At 39.3% G+C, this 21,262-nt stretch overlaps 1 protein-coding gene across 2 annotated transcripts in view; it reads right to left on the bottom strand.

Moving 5' to 3' along the window:
* Nucleotides 1-8,369: 8,369 nt before the first annotated feature.
* The window catches only part of TUSC3 (tumor suppressor candidate 3), a 324,556-nt gene continuing 311,663 nt past the window's right edge, over nt 8,370-21,262 (bottom strand). For both annotated transcript variants that reach the window (XM_014594993.3, XM_059721782.1), the window contains one exon: nt 8,370-8,971. In XM_014594993.3, the coding sequence (XP_014450479.2) occupies nt 8,956-8,971 (16 nt within the window). In that variant the 3' untranslated portion in view covers nt 8,370-8,955. The remainder of the gene's footprint in view (nt 8,972-21,262) is intronic.

Below are 21,262 nucleotides of genomic sequence, written 5' to 3'. Positions count from 1 at the left end.
ATCAGAATTATAAGTAATGCAAAAATTTAATTCTCAGCTTAGTAGTTAAGTGTGAAAATAAATGATACACTTATAAACTGATGCAATATAATTGGATATTTATAGGGAATAATTATCAATGGCAAAAGTTACATTAGCTATTTGGATGTGCTTTTTTACACTGGATTCTGAAATAAACAGCAAGCTACTGAAATTTTCTGGAAGAGGAGAACCAATACATTCTTATTTTCAACTATGGGAGAGAAAACAAAAAAACAAACCACTTTCTCACTGTGCCATAGGAACCTTTCCTCTGTTGTCAGCAGTCTCACCAATTACAGGTTTCCTTCTAAACTTTCCTCTTTTGAGGGACATTAACAAGTCTGTCGCAAAGGCACTTCAGTATCACCTGTCTTCCAATGTCCTTTAATCTCATGCCTATTATACTGTGGGTCATGTCAATGATTCAATTTTACTTCCATAGTCATGGGCTGACCCCAATGGAAATCCTGTTTCTTGCACAGATGGGAGTTACCCTTACTGTAGAAAGTTTAGCTGCTAGAGAAGTAAAGATGTCAATATCTTCATTCTTTACTTGATATTTTGATTGTTTAGATATTCTAGGCCAGTATTGTAAGAAAGGTGGGCAACAATGAGGGCACCAGCACGAGATGCTGACTCTAGGCAGGAGAGGGCACACAAAAAGAGCAGCAGCTGTGCTCCTGGCATTCCTGTTGCCACACTAGCAGCAGCACAGCCACTGATGCTGTTCCTTGAGTGGCTGCTGCCCAGGTGCTCAAGTACCGGGTTACACCTCTGTTCTGGGCCATTAAGTGCCTTGACAGTTAGGACAGGCCGAGTCATCAGTATAGGGACCAGAAGACAAGATGGATGTATTCACCAAAACCATTATTACAGAGGAGAGGTATTGGAACATTCTGAACCAGCTATACTTTCCTATATACTGAAATGTTTTGTGCCCTGGCATACTGCAGTGTAGCCCATCCAAGAGGTGACATAGGCATGAATAACCAGAAAGAGAGCATGCTGTTGCCTGTTCAGCCAGGCAATTCAATTTTGTGCCCAGTGATCTGAAAGGAGGAGTGGCAGAGAATGAGATTCATTTTTGGAGGGAATGCTGGCTACTATATTCTATATATTTTACCCAGAAAGAGTCAAAATGGAATAGTAGAATCCACAGGATACTCAGGTAAGTCAGAAGTGTGTAGGGAAAATATTGCATTCACCAAAGCATGGAAATGGCACTGAAAATAGCTGTTTCATATGAAATTACTCATTCCTGCATTTGGTTTATCCTTTGCTCTTCTCCCAGGCATTTGCTATTATCTGCGTCATACAATGGTTCATGTTTGTTCTGTCATTGAATAGATGCTGCAATTTGGTTCTCATTATAGATTATGGCAAGGAATACACAGTCCTATCATTTCACTTTGTTTTGAATGCCAGCAGTTTCTTACAATAAAAATGCCAGTCTTTCCAGCTGTTCATTTCTTTTGCTTTACGATTTTGGAGCAGACTTTTCAGCTACCTCGTTTAATACCACATGCTGCTGACTCCAAACAAAGCCTTAAATAAAAGAATACCAGTGCACCAAAATATCTGAACACAAGTAGTGTTGAGTGGGACAAAGAGACTTTGTTTTATTATTTCTTCCCAATATAAATACAGAGGGCATCTACACAGAGAGGTGGGAAAAGGGGAGGTTACAATGTGACTCTCCCTTTCAGTGGCTCCTGACTGGCATATATTGATATTAGAGTTCATTTAGGGTGCATACAGATGAGCATGCATATGCCTTTTGCAGAGTCTCAAAGCCCTTTGAGATGGTGCAAGAGGCACAAGCAAGTACAAAAACAGTGTTCCCTGCACTGCAAAGTTGCAGCGTGGGGACAAAATCAGACTCCTGGATATCCAGGGGTCAAAAACATACCCCGGGTGAAAAAAGTAGGGCAACAGAGGCTCAGATCCTCCACAGAACATCTCTATGGCTGGCCCTTGCCTCGGTGCTGAAGCATGCAGGGAGCTAGACGTGGGCTCCATGCTGGTAAGTAGGGGGGGAGGGGGCAGGAGGAAGGGGGAATAGACCATGGGGAAACCCCACCTGGCCCCATCCCTCGCCTACTCCCTGAACTGCCCGATCACTGCCCATCCGGCCCCATCCCCTGCTGGCTTCTGCAGTCCACCCCCCACCCCCTGATAGCTGCCCCATCCAGCCTTAACATCCCAGCACTTAAAAAAAAAAAAAAAAGCAAAAAGCAAAAGTCCTCCTGCATTCCCCAGCTGTAGTAGCAGCCACTGGGGCCTCTGGGACCTCATGACAGCTGTATCCTCTGTGGGGGGCAGTCCATGTACTGTGTGGGGGGGCTGTGCCCTGTGGGGGGCAGGGGATTCATCCCTCCTGAGCAACCCCCCACAGTCCCGCCACAATCTATACACACCTATCCACACACCCCAAGGTCTCCCACATCCCTCCAAAGCCAGCTATATCCTCCCACCCCCATTCTCACTCCCTCCTACAAAACCAACATCCCCCCAGCACACACCTGCCAGATAGGATGAGACCTGCTGGCAGGACCTTTGGCTGCAGGGCAGCTGTCCCCACATCCAGGTTAGTGAAGGGGTCAGGGGGAGCTCTAACTGCTCTATGGTAAGAAAACCAAAGGCAAACAGCAAAACATACAGGTATTTAGAATGCATTTTATGATGATGATAGAGGCACTGGTTGGCTTCCAAATTGCTTTAACGTTGTAGATATATCAATAAAACATTGCCCAACTGATCACTGTCTCTCTGTCTGTCACTCTCTCTCTCTATATATATGGTGGTCTTTTGTTTTAATTGTGGAGGAACATGCATTTTGGGGTATTTTATACAGTGAGGGGATTTTTTTCTATCAGGGATTTTTCAGTTTTCAAAAAGGGAACACCAGAATTCCTGCTAGGGAGGCAAGTGGCAGGACCCAGGCAGAGGAGACTGCTCAGAGCTGGCACCTTGGATCCAGCTGGAGGTGGCTGACCTCCTGGCCAATTGGAGACAGGAGGACATGCTTTGACAGTTCAAAACAGGCCACCACACTGGGAACATCTTCCAGGCGATAGCTGCCCTGATGGCTGAACAGGGGTACACAAAGGCCAAGTCCACAGCCACAGCACCACTGGCAGCTGGCCCGAAGGGGCAGATGCCTCTACTGGCTGTGCAGTCCCCATCCAGGTCAGGCAGGCTGGCAGCCTTGGGGACACATGCTGTCACAGGTGGCAGCGGGTCACAGCCAGGCAGCAGCACCCACTGCTAGACTGCTGCAGTGTGTATAGGGTGCAGGGAACTCTCAAGGCTGCTTCATCAATCCAGCTGGCACAAGGGATAGTATCCCCAGGTACCAAGTGGCCAGACCCCAGAAGTTCCTGAGAGCAAGTAGCCCTGAGCTACATGCCAGAGCAGCTTTTTGTACTGATGGGGCCAGCACAGGGCAGCTTTTTACACTGCTGGGGCCAGCACAGGTGCTTGCCCAAGGCTCTAGCTCCCCTTGGCTACAGATCTGGAGGGGTGTGGGGAGCAGGCAGGGTTATTTTGCCCCAAGTGGCACAACTTGCCTCACATGAAAGTGAATGTCCGGGCACATGCACTGAGGCAAAAAGCCCCATCTCAAATTTGCACCACTTCTATTTGAGCTGCTGCAAGTGCATGTGCCTACATGTGTGGATGCACCCTTAGAGTGTGATCCCATCCAGGCTACAGGTGATGAGAATGGGGTACTTAGAAAGATCGCTTTCTGGTATTATAAATCTGCATAATATTTTAAAGAGGTGCTTAATTTTTCTAGCTATATAACAATGTTGTTATGACAAAGGACTGATTTTTGAGACAATAACAATGTAGTTAACTCTGTCGATTCTATGATTGCTGCTTTAACGGCTGCCTTGTTAAACATTGGAAACCGATTAAAAGTGATTCTATATTAGAATACCCTTATAACTTATTTGTCTTCTGTCCATTTCTGTCTTTTGTTATTAACTCTTTATGCTTTTATAGTGCCTGGCACCATAGGGCACCAGCCTCTAAACACTACAAATAAATAAAACAAAACAGTAATAACAGTAGTAAGCTAGAAGCTACCAGAGGGTATTCATACCTTCAAAAGGCAGTAAGTACCTACCTTTAACATCATTCAGTGTTGATAACATTTCATTGAAGTGAGCAGGAGGTAATTGGTCATGGGAATAGGAGCAAAACATTGCCAACGAGTCACCTTTGTCTAAAAACATTTAGAGCAGGGGTGCTTAACCTCTGGCTACTGAGGTAAATGCAGTCCATAGAGCTAAAACTATCTGGCCCATGGGGCTCCCCATAGATTAGGAAATTTGGTGGCAGGGGGAGCCGTGGCAATAAATATGGCTACCAAATTCCCAAACCCTGAGCCTCATACAGGAGGTTAAGGCCAGGTCACATTCCCATCTGGGCATGTTGTAAGGAGTGAATGGATCCACATTATAAACTATTAAGGTGAAGTACAGACATCTGAATACCAATGTGGGATCAGGGATCTCTGTGGCAGTCTCACTTTCTAAAGATCTAAGAATAAGGTGTGGCAGGTGAGGTGAAGGAGAGCAAGTCTGAGGAGTGAGGGCACAGCAACAGTTGAGCAGCCACCAGGGGGCATTACAGCCACCCTGGGGTCAAACACTTCTTACATCAATCTTTTTGGGTGGTGTACTACAAAGTAAGCCCTGAGTGCCACACCAATCCTCTTCTATTTCTTGATCCCTTGCACTTTTCTCTCCTTCCCTCCTATTCCATTATTCTGCTTTCTCTTTCCTGCCTTATCTGTACTGTTTTCTCTGCTTCCTGCCAGATCTGCCACATGCCAAAACAAAGCAGTTGTGTGTGTCGTTTGTGTCATGTGTGATATGGGTTTGCTACCCCTGCTCTATACACTTATCCACTCCAAAGGACCTGAATCAATTTACTCAAGGAATTCTATACCAATACAACAACAACAACAAAAACAACATATCTTCTTGCAACATAACACCTCCAACAAAATTTCTGCCAGGATGCGTCAGTGATGCATAACAATTCACACCAGACTCTCTTCCATTCTCTCATTGCATGCCTTAAGTGAGGGTTGGTCACATAATGACGAAGAATGGAAAACAGGTCAATTGCTGAAAGTCACTTAGAAATCTAATCCAACAAAATCATTATAGCTTTTAGTATGAAATTCTCTTTGGCACAGGGTATTACTTTACAGCCAAAAACATGGTGGTAGACAAAGCTCATGGAATGCTTATGTGAATATTTAACAAGAACTATCACTGTGAACAAAATGCAAGAAGCTGTTCTTCATCAGCCATTCCAATGCTAACCAGAATATCCATTAGCTCTAACAAATGTGAAAATATCCTTATATAAGACTAAAAGGGTTTTATTTTCTCAGTTGAGTGAAATGTGAGAGATTTAACTCTGAGTTTACCATAGTGGGTTGTGCTCTAACTGCTAAACATACATGTTTATTTCGAATCTCCCACATGCAGTTTTGTGCATGAATTCTTTTTGGAACCAAATGCTACAAGAAGGATGAGAAAAACATTTGTTGATTGCATATACTATGATCCATAATGAATTTGGCTATTCTGTTTTTTGTTTTTGTTTTTTTGCCTGGAACATTATCTAGTATTGACTGACCTAGAGGTTTTTCTCAACTATCAAAAGATATCAAGTCTCTTCAGTTTGTGAACTTCTAAGAAATGCTGTTATTACTGTTAGAGATATCTACTTTTAAATGAAAAAAAATTAAAACAATCCTTATTTATCACTGGTTTTCTGAGAAGCAGTAGCAGCATACAAGATGGAACATAGCAATTAATAAAGTTACTACAGGGAAAAAGCCCAACAAAATATATCTAGAACAGTAATCTTTGCATAGTATAAGCTTGTAGCAAATATTGTAACAGAATTGTTTATAAGTAAAAATTAGTGTAATGCTTCATTAAAGCAATAGAAAAAGGAAGGGCAGCATGTCTTAGAAGAAGAAGACTAGAGTGACTAGGATCTAACTTTTCTTTGAAACATTAACTTTCTATTTATATTGTACTAATGGTCAGTCATGGGTGAAATGAGACTATATACCTCATTTAAAGCATTGGTTGCACCAAATTAAAGCCACTCTTTAAAGGCATGTTGCCGTATTAGCATTGGTTTTATTTTGTCTGTCAATGATCAGGGATAATGAACAACTGATCAATTCCTTTTTTTTTGTCTGTGGAAATATTTTGTTATATCTAATTAGTACTAGGGAAACCACAATGATTTTTTAATCTGTTGACAACAGATTTCCACTCCAACATGCATGCACACAGGCTAGGAGAATATAATAGAAACTTATGTATTGTAAGACCTCTCTGAAGGTGTAGTGACTTGTAAATTGCTACTACTGTTGGGCCTGCATTCCTAGAATGATCCTGGCAGGGAGTCCCACAGCTCACAATTTTCTCTCTCTCAGTAGTGGCTAAAGCAGCCCCAGTGGTAGAACTAGTGCAGATTCTACTGCTTCCAACCATCAGTTCCTTTACAACAGGGTGAGAAAAAATAAAAACAAAACTACTACAGCATAGTTACTGAACTCTCAATTGTGTGTTGGGCAAGGTGTGTAAGAAATATTAAACTGTATCCTTCATCAACATCCTTTCAACCAGAACGACAGTAAATCAAGAGAAAACAGGAGTACCTGAACCTTATTTTAGTCATCTATACCTCACATTTGCCTAATCTCAAGATTGTCGACTGGAGTCTCTGGGACCTCTTTGCTAGATAATATCAGAACAAATTTAGAGTAGTCCTGTCAATACCCACCAGATGATGTAAACACTTTATCATATCTTAGTCACCTGTAGGAAAGACCACTGAAAGGTTGAGTAAAAACAGCACACAGAATTTCCCCCGTTGATCTCCAAGTGAAGATCATCCACCAAGTCCATGACTAAAGTTTCTGCATTATATCCAAGATAAAAACCAGCCTGACAAGGGCCCAGGAAAATGATGTTATCCAGATGTGCTTGGAGATGTTGGCGACTACCTGTTTAATAACTTGAGGAAAAAACTAACTTTAGAGTTCTAAGGGATGGTTACATATTTACTGGCTTGGTAAAAAGGCCTTAAAGTAGGTGTGTATTACATTTATGTATTTTTAATACTACCTTTAATACTGCTTTGTATTGACAGAGCAGCTGAAATGGTTTTGCTATAAATGAGAACTAGGTCAACTGAGCATAAGGAGAATGTTCATCTGTGTAACATTGTCCACGTTGTTATGAGCATTTGTAGGAACTTTGGAGCAGCATAAGCAGATCACTTAATCCTTTCTTAGGTGTCATCTTTGATCAGCCAACTGTCTATCCAGGGTACTGATCTGTTCCCACCATTTGTAAATAAGCACTTCAGAAATATATCAAAGAAAACCCCAAAAATTGTGTGTAATAGTCAGTATCATGCTTGGAGCACAAAGCCGATATATGGATGTACACGTATGAACCAGTCACAAGGTGAATGTAACATCAGAAACACAAATTGTCCACTAGAAGAGGGAAAATCACTTTGCAGATGTGTACAAGTGTCACAAGATGACTCTCGAGCCTTGCCAGCATTACTAAATGGGAGAGGAGTTTTCACCATATAGGAAGGAAGTTTTGGTTTGGAAAAGGGTTGGCATCATTGTGCTTGAATACAGGTTCACTGTCATTTTGAACACAGTGTGTGAACTTTCACCAGAAGGAAAATGAAATCAATGTGGTGCAAAATTAATTCCAGCCTTCTTTATTTTACATTTTTGGTAGCATCTGGAACAAAAACTACTAGGCTTTTTTTAAACACTGTGTAGGATATTTTGACAGCTTTCTATGCCAAGAGGATATGGAAGTGCGACAAGCTTTTCAATGATGTCAATCTAGACTGAATTATTGTTACTAATGATCTGTAGTGTGCAATTCTGGAGCCCCTTTTTTACAATGTTGATGCCCTTGATGTTACTAAGGAACACTAAGCACCTTCAAGAGATCTGAGAAATACAATGAATGGCAGGCTAAATGCTGTGGAGCCATTTAAAACCTCATTGACTAGGGTGACTAGCAGGTGGAGGTTTATAAACTTTAATCCTGTTACAGTATTGGCTGAACTTCCTAAATATCATGAGTAGTGAGTTTTGTTTGTACATTTTTAATAATTTGTGGTGCAGGGTTTTATTTGGGCAGATCAGGCTCTTAAGTAGAAGCACCACTTAATATTTGGGCCACAATCTTTATTCTTCTTGAGTAATTCAGTTCCAAGGACCACGACTTTAACCAGTTGTAGTCTATGAAAATAATAAACTCATACAGTTTTAAAGCTTGTTCAACGTATATTTTCTTTATTTTTCAAAGCAAGATGGCTTGATAAGGTTGCATAAATAAATGGTATTTATGTAATCAAATTATGCTTTCCATTTCTTGTATGGTTTCTCCAACAGCAGTCAGAGAACAAACAGTATTTCGTTCAGGATTTTTCTAAAGTGCATGTAAAGAAAACATTGTAACACTTTGCAAGGGGAGAGGGTACTTTAACATTTGCTTCCATGTTCCTTTACTAAGAGTCAACAGGCAGCCATACAACCAAAAGACACAGCATAATTAACTTTGTTTAAATCCTGCACCACTGAATATACAGTACTTAAAACTATTTTTCACTACTCCTGTTATAATATTTAAGTTTTACTATACTTGTTTCTATAAATTAAATGAAACATTCATTACATAAAATATAAAAACCACAAATTCATTTCACTATAATTATGCTATATAAATTATCACAAAGAAACAGATGAATGAACACAGACTGTTGAATAAAACGTAATGTTGGTGAACAGATAGTATCAGTAACAGCTTATCTTCATAGTAAACATTAAGTTAATGTGAATCCCATTTGAGTTCATTTAATTAAGAAGCTGAAAAGAAAAGGAAAATATGATTAAATGCTGAAAATGCATAAAAGTTGGCTTCTTAAAATTATTTTAGCAGAATAAACAAGGACTTTACAACATAAATTCATTAGAAAAAATCATTCAGTACCTGTGGGAAATACTCTTGTAAACATTTTCATATCACATATTAAGTAATTACCCAAGCAAGCATGAAGAAGTTATGAAGATAAATAAGACTAGACTTACTGTATGAACTTGAAGATTACCCCACTAAAATATTATTTAAAAAATAAACATCAAGAATCTGTTTTCCCCCCATTAAATTAATCTTTTGGTGTTAAGAGTTAAAAAAAAACAAACAAAAAACTGCCACTTCTATGAGATATTTAAACATTTGTGTTCATTCCAAAAATTTATTTAAACCCATTTTTCAGAGCACACATATTCTGGCAAGAGATAGTATGTCAACAGATATTTTCAAAAGCTTTTTTATTTATTAAAATGTGTTGAAGTGGAGTTGAAATTACATCCCTGTATTTATTACTGTTTACTTTTCCTTGTAATGAATGGAATGAAAACTTGTATTACATAAACATTATATATACATATGCATACATACATATGTATGTACATATATATGTATGTACTCGTACACATATACATGTACGTACATATGCACACACATGTATATATGCATGTATGTGTATACACACACACACACCTATATATATATAAATATATATAAACACTTATATGGCATTTTTCATTCAAGAATTCTATAACAGGGGAAACTGATACACAAGAAGAGAAGAATTGTCTAGACTCACCCAGTGAATGCATAATAAAGCAAAGAATATATACATATTATTTTTGTTTTGGTGCCTTCTACAGAGCTGGAATTCTAGATGAACAGAAAAGCTGGGAGGGATTTCCATAGATTCAACAGAGGTTTCTTCTTTATCTTCTTATAAACTATTATTTTACAACTTCTTACAGATATGTAGAATTCTCTAGCATGTTTGTTACTGTGCACTTATCTGGACCCCTTATCTGTTCTTTGTTTACCGTGTTATTTTTTTATAATTACAAAACTTGCATACACATTTTGTATAATTTAAAAATATTTTCCAATCTGAAGATATGCCCTTGCTACAAAAAGTGTATGAGATAAGTCATGTGGACAATAAAAAAGAAATGACAAATGGCTGTAAGTTGGAGGATTAGGTGAATATTGAAGCAAAAACAGCGGATCAAAGTGGACAGCAGGATGAGACATGAAGAAAGAAAGAGAATGCGAAGCAGAAAGGACATGTAAGGTGATAAGTGTAAAGCCAAAAGTACAAAAATGGAATTTAATTGAGAAATAAGATAATAGGAACAGTAGTGACTACAAGAGGAGGCAAGGAGGCAATATGGGGCAAGAAGGGACAACAAGGGGCAAGAATTTTAAGGGTATGAACACAAAAAGATTGGAGGTTTTTTAAAAAGGGAACACTTCAGAAGGGCAGCAGCTATTACATTTTAATTGTTACTCATGGACAAGTTCAGAATGACATAAATGAACGAAGTAGTGTTGAAGTTGGAGTGCTTTTGCTATATTTGTATTGTTCTCAACTTGTCCACAAGTAACAATTAGAACATAACAGCTGTTGCCTTTTTAAAATGTGTCTCTTTTGAAAAGCCTCCAAATGTATGTGTGTCTATACCCTTAGAAAGCCCAGGGTGATGAGAGTGCATTTGATTTGAGATGAGAAAACAAGGAAGAGGATATAATGTGGTTGGAGACATGCAAAGAGAAGGTGATTTTGACAGTGGTATTTAGGAAGCCCTGGTTGAGAAAGATGTGATAACCAGTGAGGTCAGGTTATGGTAATCAAGAGAGGACATAATTTCTTGTCCATCTGTTACATTTAAGGGAAATTACCATCAGAAGGAAGAATTGCACAGACAAAGTAGAAGAAAGGAAAATTTAGGAATGTTTACAAAGAAGAAAAATTAGAAGAAAAATGGCAGATTATGCCACGAATCTGGCAATGGTGATAAGGTCATAGAAAAGAGGAGTTAACAGGAAAGAATGAAATTCGACTGAAAGGAGGCAGTTCTACACAGTGACTGACTAGTTAAGAAAACATGTCAGAAAGACCACTATAGATATAGAGGCTGGTGGTAGAAAAGTAGTTTGGAAAACAGCAGCATAAATTTGGTAAAACTAGAAGCCAAGAGAAATAAATGAAAATCGACTGAGGATATAATCCTGGAGGATACAACTCCATATCAAAGACAGGGAGAAGCAGCCAAAAAAGGATATAGTAAAGCAGTATTTAAGCAAGGCTGTCAGAGAATTAGGAATATTACAGTTGTGAAGTGACAAAGCAAACCATGATAAACATCTGAAGTGTCGAAGGTGGCAGACAGATCAAGAAGGATGAAGACAAAAGAGTAAACATTGGCTAAATTTAAGGCTAAGGCTAAATCTAAGGCTGTATACAGGTATCTTCTGTACACTGGATCTGTTATGCTGGGATATGTCCTAGCATAGGTGATACCCTTCAATGGTGTCTACAGGTGGTGTTGTCCTGGGTGCTGTGCCCCACTCAACTGGGACATGTCTGCAAAGAGGGGAACCTCTATAGGTGCAGCAGCATGATACATGCACCATGGGAATCCTCTGCAGGAGAATTTCTCATGGCAAGTATAGGCAACTGTGGAGGGGAGGGGGGGAATGGGGTCTCCCAGGGGGGTCTCTGCTTAGCACTTGCAGACCATGCCCTAAATCAGGGTGCAGCAGAGCAAAGTCCCTTTGCAGCAGAGCTCACCAGGATCCATTTGAAGGGGACATTGCTAGGGCATAAGTCTGCAAGTGCAGGGGGTTTCTCACTCCACACTTGCAGACCAGGCCCTGGGAATTCCCTTGCAGGGGGATTTCTGGTCATACAGAATCAGACCACTGAAGCACAGGAAAGCCTGCTTAGGGTGGCTGGAGAGCCCCAGGCTGCCCATGCTCTCCTGTCATAAGTTAAAAGTCATTGTCAACAAAATGGTGGCACTAACTATGACCACAAATTGTTGTGCTCACAAATTTAGGCATTTATGGTATGACAAATGGCACAGAAATTCTTAGGTTTTGTGGCAACACAGTGGCAACATCTGTTTGCAGCCTAAGAGGTACTCAAGTACCTACTGGGAGGGAGATGGCTGTGAACTTAGGAACTATGGTAAAGGGGAGGGCACCCAGAAACCAAATCTCCTAAGAAAAAAAACTAGGGCTGTACTACCACTAAACTTAGGAGCTTCCCATGAAGGGGCTGTATCTACCATGCACATTTCTTAAGACCTATATGAATTGAATTCCACTGTTTGACTCAGATGAGACTGATTTATCTCTCATCATGAAACAAACTTTGTGCTGCTTCTCTCTACAGAGAAAGTAAAATGGTAGATGGCAAGCCAAGAAGGTGGAAGATAGAGGGAAAACGACATTTTTAGAAATGTATGTGGCATTTTGACAAAAAAATGTAAATTATTCAGTCTTTTATTTATACATTAAGCATTCCTGAGAGTTTACCCGAGTTAAAGAATGAAGTCAATTTTACAGAATACAAGTTTGAAAATAAATCTCAGTAAATATTTATTAGAAATAGATTTACCAGTTCAGACATTCAAAGTAAATCAATTTAATTATGCAAGAAATGAGGCTGGTAATAGCAACTGTCAAAAACATCTGAAAGAAAAAGGCTGTATTCAAATCATGAACAAATTTCACCTTTTATCTTCAAGGCTCCATATAAACAAATGTTCTTTCTACTAAATGTTAATGTCTAAAAAGTTAAACATTTTTGTACCATGCTATTACTTTACTGAGGGGCCTCAAAGTAAAATCCTACTATGTTCACTCAAGTTGTGTTACTGTATTGAAAGAAGTGCTGTCAACAGGGTCTACAAGAACAGCACATAGGGGTTACATACTGAAATGAACTCATACAGTGTCATAAGACATTTCTAATTTTCACAATGCTTTTGTTTAGTTGTGTACTAAAAGAGTTTTTCCTGGCTCCAGGGTACATTTTCTTTGTTTTGGTTGCATAAAGTAGCATTCTCCAAATAATCCTACAATAGTTCATGTTTGATTTTATTTTCATTATATAAACATTACAAATCTGAGGTGTGTTCCGTGTTACAAATTTGTTATATTTATAATGCCACCTAGGAGATTAGTTCCCCTTTTCTGTTTGTCAGTGTCTTGCATGGTTATTCTTTCTTTCTTCTATACTTCTCTTCTTGTTTCCTTAAGTTTTTCCTGCATCAGTGACATTCATATTATTTCTTATGGCTTAATTGAAGATTCTACCATAATATTTATATATTTCCTAAGTGCAATGGCTGCTAAGTATCATAAAACAAAATTTTGCAACTATAAGTATTATTAAAAACAAATAAAAAATAGTATAAAGAGCTATAGAGTTTTAAAAATATTTAAAAAACATTTTTACAGTGGTGAAAAATTGTCTAAAATGAAACATATTAAAAAGCAAAATAAATAAGGTATCCTATTCTCCTATAATGACTTATAGATTTAAAGTAACAGTTAAAGTGGTTGGTAATCTGATTTAACTTAAAAAAGTGAAGTTTATCAGATTAAACAGCCCTGGAATTTCATTCATTTACATGTTATTAAATTGGGAATCTGCTTACCTCTATAGGTGACAGATCAGGCAGTTTCCTTCAATCTGTGTTCAAAATGCAGTACCAAAATACTAAGAGTTCTCATTGTGGAGTAGAACAATTTGTGCCCACCAATTATGCAATTACAAACAATATTGAGCAAACTCTCTAGTGCCCAACAGACAGCATGGCACTAGACACAGCCTTGCCTTGGCAAGAAATGATTAAACTGTCAGCACATATCCACTGCCATAACTACCATGAAACACTAGTATCGGTTTTATAGCACATTATATTTTACCCAGCTCCTGAATTCTTTTCACACAGGACAGATCAGAATGACCCTCCTCCCTTTTTATAGGCCTTGATCGCCCAGTAATCAGCTTTTCTTCTCCTAACTGTGTCTGCTACCCTGGAAATTTCTCTCTCCCCCTCCCACTACTTTGTTTAGTATGCTGTGCCTGGCTTGTTCTGGTCAGACCTGACAAAGAATGTCTTGCATTCAAAAGCTTGACTAACTCTGTCCCAACTACACTATGGTCTACTGGGTCTACTGCCTAGGTTGAACCAGTTTGCAACCATACAGACATTCCCCCTGGACTGAGGAAATAAAAGCACATGCCCGCAGTGGCTCAGGCTAGAAGCTGGGGGGTGCTAGACCAGTCCTCCATTTCCTTCCACAGTGCTGAGCTGGGGGGGTGCGTGGCCAGGCCCTGGCAGAACACTCTGATTAGGGAGGGGTGTAAACCTCTACTCTGCCTGTACAGGTTCCCAGCCAGCTAGTACTTGGAGGCAAGGGGGGCGGGGGGGGGGGGGTGGGACTGCATGCATGTGTTGATAATACTGAGATTTTCAATCTTCCTCTCCCTGCTTCTTCATATGGTCTGCAAATCTGATAGGTGACAGAGCCAGCAGGGGGCTGATAACACAGCATTCAGCAGCCCATCAAGAAAAGAAAAGCCTCTCTTGTTAGTACAAGCTCTTCTTAAACAGCTTATTCCAAGGAAGGAATGGAGGGACATTACCAGCTGACCTGCTGATTAGCTTTAAAAAGCCTTAAGCTCAGGGCTGCAAAGCATCTGGGATGCTGGGAGACTCTGGTTTAACTTAAACCAGGAACTTAAACCAGGAAGGGGACAGATACTGCATAAACCAGTTTGACCCAAATCACTTAAGTCTGATACTACATTCAGCCAAGTTTTGTCTTAAACCAGCTTCAGCCATTTTGAAACTGGTTTATGTACACTGAACTTATTTTTTGTTACAGGTTTAAACCAGTTTCTGATCACTTAAACCGGTTTGTGTGTAATGTCTGTCCTTAGCCATATCAGATAACATTCTAAGAAATCTTCCCCACTTCCATAATTTCTGGACCATCAAGGCTACAACATCGCTCTTATACTACCTAAATAATATGAATGCTTTGTGACTATAGTTTCCTTTCTTCCTCTCTCCCTTCTTCCCTCCCTTACTTTGAATGGAGGAAGTCAAAGTGTTTATCAATGGGTCTTATTCCCTTTCTTAAGAAAACTGTTTCAAGAATATATTAGATAAAACCACTCAGTAAATTGTTTTTATGCAATTACCAATACTGTTTTACAAAGAGCAAGTGCCTCTGTGTATGTGGGTTTATTAGTTTAAAGGGACATCGTCAGCCTGAATTTTAGTCTCTTAATAGAGTTTAAAGTAGTTTCTGTTGATACATTTCCCATTGTAATTTTTTGTGTTACAATCATACTTTTCTATGCATTGAAAAATGTACGCATCTCCTCTACTGCTATGGGATAGAAACATGCAATGAAAGGAATGGTGTTGAATGGAGAAAAATGACTAATAGGAAACAGTAGATAAAATAAAAAATAAAAGTATCGAAATTATATCCTGCCCTATCCTGCTCAGTTATAAGTGTAAATCTGCTGTTGATTTAACTTATTTATCACCTCACTGTTAAATTCATTTATTCTTAAGAAAGCTGTACAGATAACAGTTAAAATGATAAAAGATGGTGGATGTCTTCAATTAAGTGGAATCGAATTTTATGCTTTAGATTTCCAATGATGGTGAAGGCAAGGCAACTGAGGAGCTTACTGACAAGGGCCAGTATATATCATAGTTGATCAACTGGACAGAACCAATATAGGAACATCTTTACATGGATCTTTGACTGTATTGCCAGCCTCCAGGACAGGCTGGCAATACAGGCCAACCTGGACAGGCTTGCAAGGCAGGCGGACCTCAACCTTATGACATTTAATAGGGAGAAATATAAAGTTGCTCCATCTGGGGAGAAATAATCTGCAACACACTTACAGGCTCTGCTGTGCTACACTTGCCAGCACCACAACTGAATGAGACCTGGGTGTCGTGACAGGTCACTAAATGAACATGAGCCATAAATGTAGTGCTGTAGCTGGCAAAGCTAATCAAACACTGGCACACATCTACCGAGGCATCTCAAGCAAGGCTAATAATGTCATTCTCCCCTTCTATTCAGCCTTGGTGAGGTCGCAACTGGAGACTGCATTCAGTTCTGGATGCCACACTTCAGGAAGAATGTGGAGAAGCTCAAGAGAGTCCAAAGGAGGGACATACACACATGATTAGAGGCCTACGGAGAGGTCATATGAGGAGAGGCTGAAAGAATTGGGACTGTTCATCTTGGAGAAGAGAAGACTCAGAGGGGACTCAGTGGCAGCCTATAAGTATATTAGGGGCATACATCAGGGCCTGGGGGAGCATCTGTTCATCGAGGCCCCCACAGGAGGACAATAAACAATGGGCACAAACTGATCAAAGATCAGGCTGAACATAAGGAAAAACTTCTTTACAAGTTGAGTGCTGAGGGTTTGGAACAGGCTCCCACCAGAGGTGGTACAGTCACCCACCCTGGTTATCTTCAGAAAGTATCTTGACAGCCACCTTGCTGGGATCATCTGGCCCCAGCAGTCTTTCCTACCCAAGTGCAGGGGGGCTGGACCCAATGATGTGTAAGGTCTATGAAACTATGGATGATGACAGAACCTTATAGCATTTGCAACTTTGATTGGAACAAACTGCATTTGGTTGGCACATATGCATTGTGTTAGTTTCTGTATCTGATAAAAATTAAAGGATAAGGCATATAATTAACATCAGTCATCATGAGGTTTATGAGAAACAGGTTATGCCAAAAATAGGCTATGCCAAATAAACTTGATTTCATTCTTTGATGAGATTACAAGTTTGATGATGTGGTATTGCACAACAGTGACTAAAAGTCAGCATGGAGTAGTACCTATAAAAGACGTTAAATGGATGAGATAGGGGTGTTTTGCCTGGGGTGATATAGGGTTCTTCAAAATTTTGATCAGTTATTTAAAAGTAAATATAAAATTACTGTTGATATTTGTGGGCCACACAAAATGAAAAATAACAATAAGAGGGCCCTCAAGGACAGAGAGATCTGGGCTGCCTGGTAAGCAGTGGGTCCATTCAAAAAACATTTTTTTCAATACAGCCAAACTTATACAAGGAATGTAGGTGAAACATATAGAATATTGGACTGCATCCAGACTTTAAAAGCAGTCACAGTGTACAAGCAACAGTATGAACCTGTGAGAAGAACAGCTAGTGCAATCCTTGGACATATAAACAGAAAAGTAGTAAGTTTTATCAGGGTAAGAACAATGCTAGACTATTGTATACTGTTTTCACGTACACACTCTGAAAAAAATGTTAAAAAAAATAAATGGTGCAGAAAAGAGTCATGAAAAGATTAGTAGACTGGAGAAAACGTCTTATCATAGGGCTTTAATAACTCAATCAGTTTATTTTATCAAAAGAAGATTGAGGAACGACAGCATTACAAAGTATAATTATCTTTACAGAGAGAAAATACCTGTTATTAAAGTACTGTTTATTGTAGCAGAGAAAGGAATTACAAAGAACCAAAGGGCAGAAGCTGAAGTCTGACAAATTCAAATGAGATATGACAGACATATCTTTAACAGTGATTAGCCATTGGAATTAACTACCAAATACAGTAATGGGTTTTCTATCAAGATATCCTCAGATCAAGATCAATGCCTTTCTGGAAGGAATATTTTATTCAAGTACCAAGTTATTGGGCTAAATGCAATGGCAACTGAGTGATACTATGACCTAAAGCTATATAGCAAAAAAAGATAAAATGATTTTCTGAATTTGTGAAAATTTCCTCTCTTTCTTCTGTGCACAGGCATGCAGCTTCAACAGGAGTGGTGCAGACTACCATATCGTCTAATGGCTTGGGAACTCTCCTGAGAAGTAGAAAATGTGCACCTGAATCTTTCAGGTTTGATGGACTCAAATCCACATCTTTCAATTGCTGGATAAGTATTCTAAATGCCAGATTCTCATACAAAACATAACTAAACCTGCAGACTCCTTTTCATCTTGTTGTCTTTCTGAATGAAACAAATTCTTATCCAAATCTTAGTAAAACCCACTTGACACTGAGAAACTGGACAGGAGGTCTCAAGAGAGAGAGAGGGGAAGAAAGGACTACTTCAAAAGATTCTTGGGTTTGGTTGAAAATATTATGCAAATGGGTGTCAATCCCTTTCGCTTAACCAAAGTGAAGAACTGCACACAAGCAAAAGGTGTGTAAAAAAATGAAACCCCAAAATGTACTATTTAGGTTTAGGTTGATTTTGATATGACTGGGGATTTATTTGTATAAACAGATTTCCCAAATATTCAACAAATATTTCAATTATTTCAATCCATATCTTTAGTATACACGAAAAAAGATGGAAACAAAAGATTTTGATTTGGAGAAATATGCAAAGGCTGATAAGGAGACTAAATTGTGCAAGAAGTAAGGAATTTATGAAGGATGGATTTAACTATTTGTAGAAATAGCATATATCATAGCAATTAATATAAGAGCGGGATTCAGATTAATTCAGTAAAATCAAAACCGCCATACTGTGCATTTAACTGAAAGTTGGCTGTCAGATGGAAGTGAACTTGGGATATAATAGAAAAAAAGTTGCTTTGAATAAGAAACATTGTCAAGAATGGAAAGTAAACAGCACTCACTAGCAAAAGATAATTAATCAGAAAGGGAAGGGAAATTCCTTTAACTGTGTTGGTCTAAGGACATAGGCAGACAAGGTTCTCTGGGTAAACGTAATGTCTTTTATTAAACCAACTAAATAGTTGGAAAAATTGTTCTTTGCAAGCTTTCAGGCACAAATACCCACCTTCAGGCATTTATACATGTGCTCCGGGAGGCAGGGGGACGGGGCACATTAATTAGAGCAGCTCTGGGAACTGCACTAATTAAAGCACCCAGAGTGCCACATGTATCAGGATCCCCCCACTGAAAAATGGTGTGGGGGGGGGGAGGGGGAGGATGCTTTAATTAAATCTTGTTGAACAAGCTTTAATTAAAGTGCCCTGGCCAGCATTTTTCAGTGCAGGGATGCTGATACACATGACACTGGAGTCTGCTGGAGTGTGGTAATTACTATGCTCAAGCACACTCGATGTAATTATAGCACATTAGAGCAGCTTTGTAATTACAGCACATCAGAGCAGCCTTGATGCATGTGTATGGGTGCCCAGGGAGACCATATACAAGAAACCCACAGGCCAACATGTATAGTTACACAGAACCAACAACCACCTTAAACACAGCAAGAAAGCTTTAATATACAGTCAAGTCCTCCAATACCACCAAATCTCCACTGAGGAGAACACCCGTGATCATCACCTCGCAAATCTCAAAAGGGTTTTCACTAAACAAGGACACTCCTCCAGAGAGATGGATCATATTTTTGAAAGAGCCACCTGGATACCAAGTGAAGAACTGCTTCACTACTAAAAGAAAATCCCCACTAATCGCACACCATTAATTATGACATACCATCCTTACCTGGAACCTATACAGAAAATCCTCAAACAATTGCAACCCCTACTAGAAGACCCAATTCTTAAAAAGAGCTTTCCAGAACCACCCATACTAGCCTTAAACCAGCACCAAACCTTGCCAATCTCATCACCAAATGCAAACTTCCTATGGCCCAAAGCACACCAAATGGATCCAGACCATGCCAGGACAAGAAATGTAAAATCTGCCAACACATTTCCGTCACTCCAAAAATAACTAGACCCCACAACCAAACCCTTATCATTCCTGGATCTTATACCAGCACCTTCAGAAATCTAGCATCTCTCATCCAGTGCACTGAATGTCCTGATAGAAAATATGTAGGAGAAACCAAATGACAACTGTGTACCAGAATGAATTCACACTAAAAATCTATCAACAACAATACCTAATTACTTGCTTCTCACAAGACAACCACTTTCTCACAAATTTCTTAGATTCAATCCTCCAAGGGAATTTACAAAACAGTTTTTGTAGATAAGCCTACAAACTTCACTTTATAAATCTACTGGATACAAAAAATCATGGGCTAAATATAGACATTGGATTTGTGGCACATTATAACCTGCCTCCCATCCGATAACCCCACATAACCTCTCTACATTTTACCAGCTACATTCTATCACCAGGTTAACATTCCCCTCCGTCCCCTCCACCTACCTGTCTCACACCTATTACCTCACATCCCCTGTCTCACACCTATTATTTCACATCCCATGCATATTGCCTTGTATTCCACCCGGGAGAGCACACAAACACTAGCAGACTCTCTCTATGCCTGAAGAAGGGTGTTTGTGCCTGAAAGATTGCAATGAACAATTTTTCCAACTGCTTAGTTGGTCTAATAAAAGATATCACATTTACCCCAAGAACCTTGTCTGCTTGTGTCCTTAGACCAACATGGCTACAACCAACACCCCTGAAGCTTAGGACTAATTCAAAGTAACAATGTGAACGCATTATCTTGTGCTGCTTTGAAACACAAAAGTAACATCACAATATATACCTGTTGTCTTATTGCATCACATTAGTTCTTTGCTGAGGCTATTTTGCTGGGCACGGAATGAAGACATGAATAATTCCTAGTAAGGCTAAAATATAGTACGTAAGATAGGTTTTTTGTGTGTGGTGGGAACATGCCAGTGCTAATATATTCTTGGGTTACAAAACAGTTCTCTCAGAGAAAGACAGAAAGTTAGAAAATGCTTTTCAGGTAGGGCAAGAGGAACAATTTTGAAGAGTAGAAACAAAAACAACTTTTTCAACAATAAATGCCAGCAATTAAAACAGGAGCCCTGTTATTTTAGCAAAATGGAGAAATCCCAACTCACCATTGCAAGAAAGGTGGATCAGCAAAAAGCCTGCAAAATCCTGACTACTGAACTATAACTAACTCTAGAAGAGGCCTTTATGAGGCTACATATTAAAGCAAGCTGTTTCTCTCTTTTATTATAGTTTACCTACACAGCACAAAACCTTAATGTTAGCTTCATTCATTAGCATATCTTTTGATTGGCTCTAAGTCCCAGTCTAGCCATTGTCTCATCATTATTTTTCATTGTGTAAAAAATGTATTGATTACTACAGTATACACACACACACACAAACACACACACACACCCGAGAGGGAGAGAGAACCTCCATATGAGGTTGGAGAAGCTTCAAAATAAGACATAACTTGCAAAAATAATGTAATCAAAACTGATATATTTGTAGGCCTTTGCTTATCCAGCTTTCCT

This window comes from Alligator mississippiensis, chromosome 2, assembly GCF_030867095.1.
Source record: "Alligator mississippiensis isolate rAllMis1 chromosome 2, rAllMis1, whole genome shotgun sequence".
NCBI classification, from domain to species: domain Eukaryota; kingdom Metazoa; phylum Chordata; order Crocodylia; family Alligatoridae; genus Alligator; species Alligator mississippiensis.
This window is presented reverse-complemented; position numbering and strand designations above follow the sequence as displayed.